Source organism: Salvelinus namaycush, chromosome 7 (genome assembly GCF_016432855.1).
Source record: "Salvelinus namaycush isolate Seneca chromosome 7, SaNama_1.0, whole genome shotgun sequence".
Classification (NCBI taxonomy): domain Eukaryota; kingdom Metazoa; phylum Chordata; class Actinopteri; order Salmoniformes; family Salmonidae; genus Salvelinus; species Salvelinus namaycush.
Window position 1 is genome coordinate 33,485,272 of NC_052313.1, and position 14,233 is coordinate 33,499,504.

General features: G+C 42.4%; 1 protein-coding gene across 1 annotated transcript in view; it reads left to right on the forward strand.

Annotated features, from left to right (window-relative positions):
- The window catches only part of LOC120050702 (cadherin-18-like), a 144,000-nt gene extending 130,880 nt beyond the window's left edge, over positions 1-13,120 (forward strand). The window contains exons 10-11 of the mRNA XM_038997273.1: positions 9,099-9,353; positions 12,603-13,120. Coding sequence (XP_038853201.1) covers positions 9,099-9,353; positions 12,603-13,120 — 773 coding nt within the window. The remainder of the gene's footprint in view (positions 1-9,098; positions 9,354-12,602) is intronic.
- The last annotated feature ends 1,113 nt before the right edge of the window (positions 13,121-14,233 follow it).

Consider the following 14,233-nt stretch of genomic DNA (forward strand, 5'->3'; position numbering starts at 1 on the left):
TTAAATTGTACTGTTAGCTAGCTGACGTTAGACATCCCACAGCTGGTTGGACTGGAGAATGGTAGGGTGCTGGTGGAAAGCTATGGCTGGCAACACCTGACTCCATAATTCAGGCCGCTGCCACAGATCAAGCAGTACCAGCACTTCAGGTGAATATAAATTTAATTGCATTGTATGAGGTTATTCTTCTTTTCTAAATATGGGAGGTGAATTGATGTTATGCAAGGTTGTAATGTCTTTTACATTTTTTTGTTATTTCCTGTTTTACAGCTTCGATGCTCTGAAGCCTGATGTCGTCTCAAAGGAGCGTTCGGACTCAGTCGGGACCAGGTTTCAGCTGCTGTGCAATGCTGACATCCTTCCTCCCATAGATGTTCTGCCTGTACAAGCACCACCTGGACTGGACACAGCTATACAACTTATATTTTTGAGAAGTTCAGGGAATTTTGTGACGAAGAGGCTATGGACATCACATGCCCTGCACCAAAGTCAAGGGCTGTACAGAAACCGGCTCTCCAAATATAGATTCCCTTGTTCATGCATAGTTCGGACGGACCAGTTCATCACTGGGAGTGAGTTCCTAGTCATCAGCACTATCTGCAGTGTCTCTATTCACATGACTCCCTCCTAACACACACCATATGTTGCTGCTACTATTTATTTTTTTATCCTGCTGCTCAGCCATTTTACTCCTGATTGTATGCACCTCATCTATCACTGATATCAATATTATTATTGTACATTGTTCTTGTTCTTTCTCTGCTGGCGTTGACAATTTTTTTTTCTTTATATTGACACTGTCTATTTTTGATATTGCTACTATGCAAGGAACCATTTCACTGTACCGTTTACACCTTCTGTAGAGACCCATCCACTTAGCAAGATGTGGCTGGGGGTTATTGCATTTCTTTCACATGACCCATCAATTTAGACAAGTGTGTCATGTAATATTTATAAAATATTTTTCTCTGGACACTTTGTGTTTACCTGGAATTTTTCCTTATTGTAGGCTACTTTTACCACTTCGTCTTAATCTTTACTACACTACTCACTGTTTAGCACATGACCTCACATGTGAATCCTTAAAGAGATGGGTGGGGCTGGCTTAAGAGGGTATGAACAATGTTGAATGGGTGTAGACAAAGAAGAGCTCTCCGGTAGGTGTACAATAAATTCAAGGGCCATTTTCTCAAAAGTGGGGTTACAAGTTAATCAACTTTCAAATAATTACTTTCCCATTGTTCCTTAAATGCAGTGTATGATATACCAGCTCTGTCTCTCTGCTTTTATCCAATGTAAAAAAAAAAAAACATTTCAAATTTTGCTACATAAGACCGAATCGAGGTGGTTGGTCACATGTATGAACTGTAAGTCAGAAAAATTGTTGAAATTGTTACATGTTGCATTTATAGTTTTGTTCAGTATACATACAGCCTACATACAACTTACCATTCCGACCAGAAATACGACTTTCCCGAATTGGATCCTTTGTTTGTACCCCTCAAATAATTGAACATCCCAGAGCCTGCTCCAAGATGCCGCTGGCAAAGAAGAGGTATTCGGAGTGGACTTCTAATTCAACTCAAGAGGCGTGCACACCATCCACCGCTTCCTAGTATATCAAATCAAATGTTATTTGTCACATGCGCCGAATACAACAGGTGTAGACCTTAGAGTGAAATGCTTAATTACAAGCCCTAAACCAACAATGCAGATTTAAGAAACAAAATACAAAAAAGAATATTAAAAAAATACGGAGCAATAATAAAATAACAGTAGCGAGGCAATATACAGGGGGTTCCGGTCGGGAATCAATGTGTGCGGGCACCGGTTAGCCGAGGTATATGTCCATGTAGGTAGAGGTAAAGTGACTTTGCATGGATAATAAACAGGGAGTAGCAGCAGCGTAAAAATGGGGGGTGGGGACAAATAGTCTGGGTAAACATTTTGATTTACTGTTCAAGAGTCTTATGGCTTGGGGGTAGAAGCTGTTAAGAAGCCTTTTTGACCTAGACTTGGCGCTCTGGAACCGCTTGCCGTGCGGTAGCAGAGAGAACAGTCTATGACTAGGTTGGCTGGAGCCTTTGGGAATTTTTGGGGCTTTCCTCTGACACCGCCTGGTATAGAGGTCCTGGATGGTAGGAAGCTTGGCAACAGTGATGTACTGGCCCTACGCATTACCCTCTGTAGTGCCTTGCGGTCGGAGGATGTGGAGATGCCATACCAGGCGGTGATGCAACCAGTCAGGATGCTCTCGATGACGCAGTTGTAGAATTTTCTTGTGGCTCTGAGGACCCATGCCAAATCTTTTCAGTCTCCTGAGGGAGAATAGGCATTGTCGTGCCTTCTTCACGACTGTTTTGGTGTGTTTGGACCATGATAGTTTGTTGGTGATGTGGACACAAAGGAACTTGAACCTCTCAACATGCCACACTACCCAATGATGAGAATGGGGTGTGCTTTGTCCTCCTTTTTCTGTAGTCCACAATCATCTCCTTTGTCTTGATCAAGTTGAGGGAGAGGTTGTTATCCTGGCACCACACGGCCATGTCTCTGACCTCCTCCCTTAGGCTGTCTCATCGCTGTCAGTGATCAGGCCTACCACTGTTGTGTCATTGTCAAACTTAAAGATGATGTTTAACTTGTGCTTGGCCATGCAGTCATGGTGAACAGGGAATACAGGAGGGGACTGAGCACGCAGTAGCATTCTCACATAGGTGTTCCTTTTTTCCCAGGTGGGAAATGGCAGTGTGGAGTGAAATAGAGATTACATCATCTGTGGATCTGTTGGGGTGGTATGCAAATTGGAGTGGGTCTAGGGCACAGGGACTATGGTCTGCTTGAAACATGTTGGTATTACAGACTCGGGCAGGGACAGGTTAAAAATGTCAGTGCAGACAATTGCCAGTTGGTCAGCGCCTGCTCGGAGTACACGTCCTGGTAATCCATCTGGCCCTGCGGCCTTTTGAATGTTGACCTGTTTAAAGGTCTAATTGACATCGGCTATGGAGAGTGTGATCACACAGTCGTCCGGAACAGCTGATGCTCTGCTAATGTTCAGTCCCTAGACAATAAAGTAGAATAGCTCAGGGGAAAGATCTCCTTCCATAGAGACATCAGGGACTGTAACATTCTCTGTTTTCACGGAATCATTGCTCTCTCCGGATATACCATCCCTATCCATACAGCCAACATTGCTCAGACCTAAATAAAGAGCTCTCTGGGAAGAAGAAAGGCTGAGGTGTATGTTTCATGTTGTTTTAATGACTCATGGTGTGATTGTGATAACGTACAGGAATTCAAGTTATTTTGACCCTAACCCTAACCCTAACCCTAACCCACCCGACCTAGAATACCTCACAATCAAATGCCGACCGTTTTACCTCCCAAGAGAATTGTCTTTGGTTATAGTCACAGCCGTGTATATTCCCATTCAAGTCGATACCACAACGGCCCTCAAGGAACTACACTGGAAAACTGGAAACCACATATCCTAATTGTGAAATCTCAATAATGCATCTCAATAACGCATGTCCTAAATTCTTACGTGTGCTATCTATTAAACTTGTTCGCAAATGACATGCTCTAACCAAAATTGAGATGCAACATTCTTGCACGCCTCTCTTGTTGCTCTTGATTGTGCACAGGTGAAGAAATTTAACTGGAATCCCTAAAAGACAGCATGTCACAACTGCAATAGTTATGAACTATGTGTAATGTTTTTGGACCATTGGCTACCCTGTAAACAGGTACTGACAGGAGCCGTGAGCCACATCCCTCAGGCCCCTCCCTGCCTTCACCTCCTCATAAGCAGCGTATAGCTGTTGTTTTGTTCGTGCAACATCATTTATTAAGATAGTGCCAAGGAAATGGACTCACAAAGGTGGATATCATTTCCATGTAATCCAACATGATGCTATTGCATATTTCATGGCAAGAGCAGGTGTTCATGTATATGATGGAGTGAGAGTACAGAGGTGAGTTGGTGTTACAACTGTTGTTAGTTATATATTTTTAGATTAATATTGTTGCTTTATACAGTAATTTACTAACGTTAAGTCATTTATTAAAGTTTTTATCCTGTGCTATTGAAAGATATAGTATTAACCCCAAACATTCTCATGCTTTTGTTCATTAACATTATATAAAGTAACATTATATTCCTTCATCTCTCTCTTTGAACAAAATCACATCTATCCCCTCTGATAATACATTTCCCTACATTGTGTGACTTGTATATTTAACGGTATTTATTTATTTATTTATCAAGAAATGATCAATTGTGAGTGTAAAGTGAATTACTTGTGAGTTCATCAATAGTTAATTCAATCAATAGTACATTTTTCAAAAGCCATGACAGCTGCAGTTTACTTGTGAAGACAACTTTAGTGCCGTCCTAAAACCCCAAATCAAATTCGACACAAATCTTCAAATGGGTATGTAATTAGAAATTATATAAACTCTTTATAGTGTTTTATTTACATTTTAGAGGTGATAACTTGGACAAATCGGGTGGAAAAAACAGTTTCCCCACACAATATATCTTCACCTTTCACTATCTCTCAGTAGTCTCCGCCTCCCCCTCCGCCAAACGGGCAGCGTGAAAGTCTCGTCATTGATTTTAATGGAAAGGGGAGAAATTGTGTTTTACAATGGTATTAATATTACAGTTGACCTGGAAGTATAAACATTTTTGGGCTCTAAAACAAGATCAAGTGTACGGAACACCACGGAAGTTCGCTAGCTACCGTTAAAATGTCAAGCTAAAAACAAAAGGTGTGTAAACTGTGTTTACTTCCGTTTACCCTCCAGTACACCACTGAGGGTTAGGCATTAAATACATTGATGTAAAAAAAAATATTTGCAACTCTGCCTAGAAGGCCAGCATCCCCGAGTCGCCTCTTCACTGTTGACGTTGAGACTGGTGTTTTGCTGATACTATTTAATGAAGCTGCCAGTTGAGGACTTGTGAGGCGTCAAGAACTAGACACTCTAATGTACTTGTCCTCTTGCTCAGTTGTGCACCGGTCCCTCCCACTCCTCTTTCTATTCTGGTTAGAGCCAGTTTGCGCTGTTCTGTGATCTTCAGTGTCTTGGAAATTTCTCGCATGGAATAGCCTTCATTTCTCAGAACAAGAATAGACTGACGAGTTTCAGAAGAAAGGTCTTTGTTTCTAGCCATTTTGAGCCTGTAATCGAATCCACAAATGCTGATGCTCCAGATACACCACTAGTCTATAGAAGGCCAGTTGTATTGCTTTTTTAATCAGCATGACAGTTTTCAGTTGTGCTAACATAATTGCAAAAGGGTTTTCTAATGATCAGTTAGCCTTTTTAAAATGATAAACTTGGATTAGCTAACACAATTGGAAAACAGGAGTGATGGTTCCTGATAATGGGCCTCTGTACTCCTATGTAGATATTCCATTTTAAAAAATCAGCAGTTTCCAGCTACAATAGTCATTTACAACATTAACAATGTCTACACTGTATTTCTGATAAATTTGATGTTATTGTAATGGACAAAATGTTTTGCTTTTCTTTAAATAACAAGGACATTTCTAAGTGACCCCAAACTGTTGAATGGTTGTGTATGTATATATATTATTTTTACTCTGACATTACTCGTCCTAATATTTCTTAATTCTGTACTTTGATGTGTGTGCATTGTTGTGTATTGTTAGATATTACTACACTGTTGGAGCTAGGAACACAAGCAGTTCACTACACTCACAATAAAATGTTCTATGTATGTGACCAATAAATCAAATGTGATTTGATTACAGTACTAATTCTAGCTACTAGTGAGAAAGCTGCCAGTTGATGTGTGTTTCATCAATGTTGAAAGAAAGCCCCAGAGCACAAATTTGACATTTTAGAATGTAGAGGGATTCCAAATTCCAGGACTCTGTTTATCTGGTGCTCATCACTATTGACCCCCCCCCAAAAAAAAAAAACATCTGCAAAGCCTCTCTTAACTCTATTAATTGATAACTTCACACAAAAAAGTGATGTCTCTATCTGTTTGTTTGGTAATGCTCTAGCAGAGGAATTGTCTCTGAAGTAAAAATGAAGCCAGTGAGTTGTTTGTACTTGTGCTTAACTAACCCAGGGCTGGGGAAATCCCCAAAGGTACACAGTAGTCTTGCATCCTCAAAAAACACAAAGAAACAGAAACACACACACACACTGACACTGACACAGAAACAAAAACACACACACAAAAATACTCACAAACACTCCCAGCGGTGCCCTGTTATATAATGGGGAGCCTAGCATATGAAAAATGAAGCTGCTACCGTAGAACCAACCTTAATTCACAGTCAATAGTCCTAGCTACTGAGAGTACAAAACCTTACGAACACCTTCCTAATATTGAGTTGCAACCCTTTTTGCCCCTCAGAACAGCCTCAATCCGTTGGGCATGGACTACACGGTGTCGAAAGCTTTCCACAGGGATGCTGGTCCATGTTGACTACAATGCATCCCACAGTTGTGTCAAAGTTGGCTGGATGTCCTTTGGGTGGTGGACCATTCTTGATCCACATGGGAAACTGTTGCGCGTGAAAAACCCAGCAGGCAGTGTTGCAGCTCTTGAAACACTCAAATCGGTACGCCTGGCACCTACTACCAGACCCCGTTCATCTTTTGGCTTGCCCATTCAAACTCTGAATGGAAAACATACACAATCCATGTCTCAATTGTCTTCTTAAAATGATTTTTTACCTGTCTCCTCCCCTTCAGCTACACTGCTTGAAGTGGATTTAACAGGTGACATCAATAAGGGATCATATCTTTCACCTGGATTCACCTGGTCAGTCTAAGTCATGGAAAGAGCAGGTGTTCCTAATATTTTGTACACTCAGTTTCTAGTTGTAGCTATAGCTATATACCCGTAGGTCTTCCTATATGATTGATAGTCATTGGAACCCTCATTATTGTTGAATTTACATTGCAGCTAGTCAGGATATGCTGTATAATACTAAACAAGGTTTATTTTAATAAATGTGAAATTATTTAAAAACGCATATTTTTTTCTGGTTACCCAGACAGAGCACAGAATCCCTTTCTGGTCTCTTGTTAATTTGTGGCACGTATGGTATGACGTGCCAGAGTGCTCGCGACCTGTCTCTGCTCTCTCTCTCTCTCTCACTCACACACACACAAACGCGCACACACACACACACTTCAGAGAGATGACAGAGTCGAATGTGATGTAAATGATGACTATGATGTCCTTGCCCACAGACTCAACTCTAATATGATATTGCCATGTCATAGTTGACACAGAGACGGACAGTCTTGTCCTCTCTATTCCACACCAGAATGCTATAATATAGTCTATATTACAATGGATCTGGGCTTCAGATATGAAAGCAATGATAATGAATACTAAACATCTGTCTCCTACCCTCGTTCTTTTGTCTCTCCCTGTTTCTTGGAGGTTGGAGTGGGAGTTGGTGGAGGCCTCGGTAGCACTAGTTTGGTATTTACTACTTTACACTACAGTGCTGTCTGTGGAGGACAGGTTTTTACAGTGACGAGCTAGTTTAAAACCGTTCTCCCTATGGGCCCTGGAAAAATGTAGAGCACTAAAGATGGAATAGGGTGCCGTTTGGCACGTAACCAGTGCCTCTCACAACATCCACTGGATTCCCTCCATTTATTTCCCTTTTTTCCTCTCTCACCTTTTTTAGTAGTGTGTCCTCATGGATGTTGAAGGTGAACTGCTCATTTGCTGCTGCTTGATTTATTGTAATGACTCAGAGAGAAAAAAGACAGTACAGGGTTGCAATTCAACGGCTCAGACATGAGATGCATTAAGTAGGGACCTCAGAAAATCGCGGATTATAAAGGGTAAACCAGCCAAGTCCGGGACACTGACGCCTCACTCCCAGACAAGCTAAACACCTTTTTCACCCACTTTGAGAAAAGCAACACAGGGCCGCCAACGTGTGCCCCCGCTGCTCATGAGGACTGCGGGCTCCCAATCTCTGTAGCTAACGTGAGTAAAACCTTCAAGCGTGTTAACCGTTGCGTCGATTACAGCTCAGCTTTTAACACCATAGTGCCCTCCAAGCTTGTCACTAAGCTCAGGACCTTGGGTATGAACACTTCCCTTTGCAACTGGATCCTAGATTTCCTGACGGGCCAACCCCAGGTTGAGGGTAGGCATCAACACTTCCGCCCAGCTGATCCTCAACAATAGGACCCCCCAGGGGTGTGTGCTCAGCCCCTTCCTGTACTCCCTGTTCACCCATTACTGCATGGCCATGCACGACTCCAACTCAACCATCAAGGTTGCTTACGACAGTGGTAGGCCTGATTACCAACAACGACGAGACAGCCTACAGGGAGGAGGATAGAGGCCTCGACAGAGCGGTAATAGATTGTTGGATACAGTGAATTATAAGTGCAATAATCTGTCTGTAAACAATTGTTGGAAAAATTACTTGTGTAATGCACGAAGTAGATGTCCTAACCGACTTGCCAAAACTGTAGTTTGTTAATAACAATACATTTGTTGAGTGGTTGAAAAACAAGTTTTAATGACTCCAACCTAAGTGTATGTAAACTTCCGACTTCAACTGTATACTGGTGGACATTCGTAGTTTATATTGTGTAAAAAAAAAAAAAAATTAATTGCTTGACATTTGACTGCATTGATAGGTGATAGCAACATAAGCATATCGCTGCACCGCTATATCACCTGCTAAACTGTGTACGCAACCAATACATTTTGATTTGATTTGTTAAGAACTACCTCTGGGGAAAAAAACCAAAAAACAAACAGAGATCAAGACAACAGATGGAAAGAGAGACATTTACCAGCTTGAGAGAGAGATGAAGCCTGTATGTGTATATCCTGGAATGGAAGCATTTGTATTTCAAAGTGAAAGTGCATTTGCTCAATATCTCCATTAAAAAATCCATCTGTGGGAGTGGGTTCGAGTGGAGTGCTCTAGACAGAATACCCCCTAATGGGAAGTGTGGCCTGGGAAGCTACTATTCCTGAATGAGTCCTCTGCTCTCTGCCAACATGGCTAATTTGCACTAATGAATGCATTCTCTTTCGTTCTCTCTCTCTCCATTTTCAGACAACACAGCGAGCATCATCACACGGCGGAGGCAGTTCAGTTGGCTCGTCCAGGAGCTATACGAGCTCCCCATAGTGGTGTGGGACGGTGGGGAGCCAGCGCTGAGTGGCACTAGCACACTGACCCTGCGGGTGTGCCCGTGCCAGCGCAACGGGAGGGTGCAGACGTGCCAGGATGAGAGGGGCCTCCTCTCCTCGGCAGGCCTCAGCACGGGGGCCCTGATCGCCATCCTGCTGTGCATCGTCATCCTGCTGGGTAGGTGTTGACTGGGTCTGGGCCTGGGTAACAGCAAGTCTAGGGGCATGGTGGAGGGTATGGGCCGCATAGGTGGCATCACACCTGAGGGGCATAGTGGTGAGGATGGGTGCATGCCTTGGGGGCATCATGCCTTAGGGCACGGTAGTAGAACACCTGGGGGGCATCTTGTCTGAGGGGCATGGTGGTGGAGGGTATGGGCGTTACAACGCCTAGAGGCATGGTGAAGGGTAGGGAGGAGAGCAGCAGGAGGGGGTGGATACTTTAAAAGGGATGAATGGAAGGGTGAGGAAGGACACAGGTGGGTTGTAGAATGAGGGAGGATAGGGAGAAGGTCAGGATGATGGAGAAGTAGAGAACAGAGAGTGAGTGAGATTGGGCCAGATGGGTAGATGGATGTGTGAAGAAAGATGGACTGAGAGGAGAATAGAAGGTAAAGGAAAGGACAAGGAGACTTGGGAGAAAGGTTTATAAAGAGGGATAGAGCTGTGTTAAACCTATCCAGAAATGTTTTTCTGTGCTGTATTTACTACTTTAGGAAAGACACACTATTTAAGTTAAAGATAGAATCCGCAGTAGGGAAAACAGCGCCACTGTCCTTCCTACAGACTTTGTTATTGTATTTGTTTTGTAAACTAAAGGGAGGTGAGGAGCGTTGGCCAACGTGGTGAGAAAATGTGCAGTCCATATTGTACTGTTTGCGTGTGCAATGATATCAGAGTAAAAAGAAAATGAAGGGCAGTAACTTCGTTGTTGTGGATTATTACAAAGGAGGTGGACATTTCAACATTAAAGGGGAACTCCACTCAAAACTCATATTTTAGTATTTTTTTCATTAGTCCACTGTTGATACAATCCCAAAATGTTTTGCATGTCAGCAGTCAAGTCTTCAACATATTGGACCTTCAAGAAGCAACGTGTCACCGGCTCCATCATCACGATGATACAAAACACTTTGCTTCTTGAAAGTCAAATATCTTCCAAACTTGACTGGTGACATGCAAAACATGTATTGACTGTATCAACACCGGACTAATGAAGAAATTACAGAAATATAGTTTTGGAGTTCCCATTTAAGGATTCCAGCTTTAAATGAATGTGTTGTATAGTAAATGCTTTATAATACGAGATCAAATAGAATTCATCAAAGTTCCCACAGAAAACAACTAACAACTTTCCCTTTTCAGCACCACTGCCAAATACCAACAAAGAGTCTGGCTAGCAAACAGAACAGCAGTAGGACAGGGGAGAGAGCGTGTATAATTAACAGAATCTTCCATCTCCCACTCACCCCTTCTCCCTTGATTGTCCGTGGACATCGGTGCGTGAAGGTGATGCATATTCATATCAGCAGTCTCAGCACGGCATTGCCAGAGTCTGAGGCTCACAGCAACTAAAGGCCATCATCACTGTTTGGAGTGAATGCATGAGCGAGAGACTGCACCTGCATGACTAATCATCAGCAGGAGAGCGATTGATGGAGGGGGGGACAGAGAAAGTGACAGGGAGAGTGATAGAGAGAGAAGGCTTATCGAGTTACTAGTTGAGGAAGATGGAGATTAGGTGGGGAAGGGAGTGTTAGTGTGAGACAAAGCTGTTTCATGCCTGAACACGGGCGTGAGAGAGACAGACATACAGAGACAGAAAAAGAGAGTGGTAAAAAGACAGAAAGGAAGGGAGAGAGGGTGATGTATAGATGCTATAGAAACACAACAGGGTGAGCCTTTTTTTTTTAGCAAGAGAACACAACACACACACACAAAAAGACAACAGTGCTAATTCATCAGAGATGAGAAAGCTCTCACTTCGCATGTGTTAAAATGTGTGTCATCCTGAAATAGGGTGCCTAAAACATTGACACTGGTAGGCTGCTAACTAGCCGCCATATGTGTGTCTGATGTTAAATAGTTAATAGCTATTAACACCTGTAGGAGAAGTTAAATAGTGTTGTGATACAAAGATTTCCCCTTTTGATGCTCTCAGCATGACTGTTTCACAGGGATGGAAAGGAGAAGAACTCTATTGGTCTGCCAATGCAGCAGGATGATGTCATTTTACTGATTATACTGAGCCTGCATCCCAAATGGCACCCTATTTCTTTCATACTGTAGTGCACTGCTTTTGACCAGAGCCATATTGGTTCTAGTCAATAGCGCTCTGTTTTATAGAGCGATTTGAGACGCAGGTGAGCGTTTACTTGCTTGGTCATTTCACTGAATGACCGTTTTATTAACATCATTATTAATGCAGAAACCATAACCCCGTTAACTCCAGTACAAGTTCATGATACAGTAGTTCTACTTCAGCAAATGAAGTATTCTCCTCGAGTTCATTTGCGAGTAAGATACAGTATTATGCGCATCATCATCAGATGTTGTGGATGTAGCCTAGCTACACACATCACTGCTGCTATAGGGGTAATAAGGTTAATTTGAAGGACACTTCATGTCCCCTATGTCCCTATTCCCTACATAGTGCACTACATTTGACTAGAACTCTATGGACCCAGGTCAAAAGAAGTGCACTATATAGGGAAAAGGGTGCCATTTCGAATATAGGCTCTGAAACATTCACAATTTTTTTATAATAATGCATATTCATTCCGGATTCTTCATCAGAGCACAGGAGCTAGATGCGTGTTAGAGTGTAAATCAATAATACACATTAGCCGTCACTGGTATTAGCTGTAATGACGCTCTCAATGCAAGCTGCTATGAGAATCTTCTCATTATAGACTGCGCATCTCTGGAACAGATTTAACAGGACCGCTCAGCCAAAATACAATAACAACAACACCATCTCCACTCCATTTTATGATATTGACTGAGGTACTTTAACTATACAGTAAGTATCTGAATCCGAAATGCCACCCTGTTCCCTTTATAGTGCACAACTTTTGACCAGAGCCCTATGGGAGCCCTAGCGGAAAACAGAGCTTTAATTTTTCTAACTGTTTACGACCCATAACATGTTAATTTATTATGAATTAATAACCAACATAGTGACACCGCATGCAGAGCATGGCATTAGCATTGCCATCAGACGTGGATATTGTAGTGAACCTCTACTGATAAGATGTGGTGTTGTGAAACCAACCGTTTTGTTGTTTCCATTACTGTTGTTGTTGGCATGGTGTTTTTGCTTGTCACTCTCTTCTGCAGCAATCGTAGTTCTCTTTACCGCTTTGTTGTTGGCGTTGTTTCTATTACTGTTGATGTTGAGACGACGTCTCTCCTTGTCTTCCTCCAGCGATCGTGGTTTTGTTCATCACCCTGCGACGGAGCAAGAAGGAGCCCCTCATCATCTCCGAGGAGGACGTCCGCGAGAATGTGGTAACATACGACGATGAGGGGGGCGGCGAGGAGGACACTGAGGCCTTCGACATCATCACCCTACGGAACCCCGCCGCCGCTGAGGAGCTCAAGTTCAGACGGGACATCCGGCCGGAGGCGGCTCGACAACGCGGGCAAAACCGAGGCCGCCACAGTCCCCCGGAGCTGAACCAGGTGGATGTGCAGGAGTTTATTAAACAAAGACTGGTGGAGGCGGACATGGACACTAGCGGGCCTCCATATGACTCCCTCCAGACCTACGCATACGAGGGTCAAATGTCTCCGACAGGTTCCATCAGCTCTCTGGACTCCCCGGGAACACACTCAGAACAGGATTATAACTACCTGGACGACTGGGGGCCTGAGTTTCAGAAACTGGCAGAACTCTACGAGGAGGATAGGGATGTAGCAGTTGCGGTGACAGTGGCGACCTAGCCTGTCAACGTCGGTCACACCGTCTGTAAAACCAAAACCTTTCTCTCTCTGTCCTCCTCCTCGACTTGTTTTAAAACGATAAAATAGAAATGCTTTTGAACTCGTTCCAGCTGATCTACTTTTACTGTTGAATTGCAGACTGCCCCTTTTTTCAGTTTTCCATTTGGAACGTGGGTCTAGTATGCGGATGGATTGATTTTGGGGTGGAACAATATTAAGGATAACGGAAAAAGGAAAATATTTTTCCTGTTGTATATTTTTTATTGCTCAATAAAGTCCTTAATTCCATATGAGTGGATATATGTGAAACGGATTGTCAACTTTTTTTCTGGAGATTTTCAAGGTCATCTTAGAACAGACATCATTATGCAAAGATTTACGCATTTAATGCACAAGAAAAGTTATACTGAACCATCACTTTCAGGTTTATCTATTCTAAACAATCATTACAGCTGGTCATGTGTGACACCACACAAAAACAATTCAATTGACACTAAGGCTTTCTTAATTTTACAACATAGATGGCAACAATTCTTCTTAAAATGTATATTGATTGCAAAACCGCCACTAACTGGGCTTTTAATTTTATACCAGTATGTACAACTGTCTGCCGCGATAAGATAAAGATCAAGTATCATACTGTACCTTACATTAGAGATTCATGACATTCGTGTTAAGAAAATAAAAAAAATACTATTCTGAAAAATTACATCAGAGGAGAATCAAGGATATTGCATTAGTTTATCATGGTCCATAAAACACGGTCCCTATAGACCTTGAACCTTCGTCCCAAATGGCTCCCTAGGCCTAGTACACTACTTTTGGCCAGAGCCCTATGGGGCCTGGTTAAAAATAGTGCACTGTATAGGGAATATAGTGCCATTTGGGATGCACTTATGCAGGCTTTTTACTGTGTGTGCTTATTTCATGAAAATAATTCAAAATATATGTTCAATCATTTTTTTCCCCTGAGCCTCCTTTTTGCATTTAAATGCTCAGGCTGATTGCGTGTTGATACAAATTGAAGTACAGTATATTTACATACAAAGCCCAGATTGGTAGATAGGACTTTTAGACTCTAGAGGAGGGTACATTTGCAAATAAATTATGACT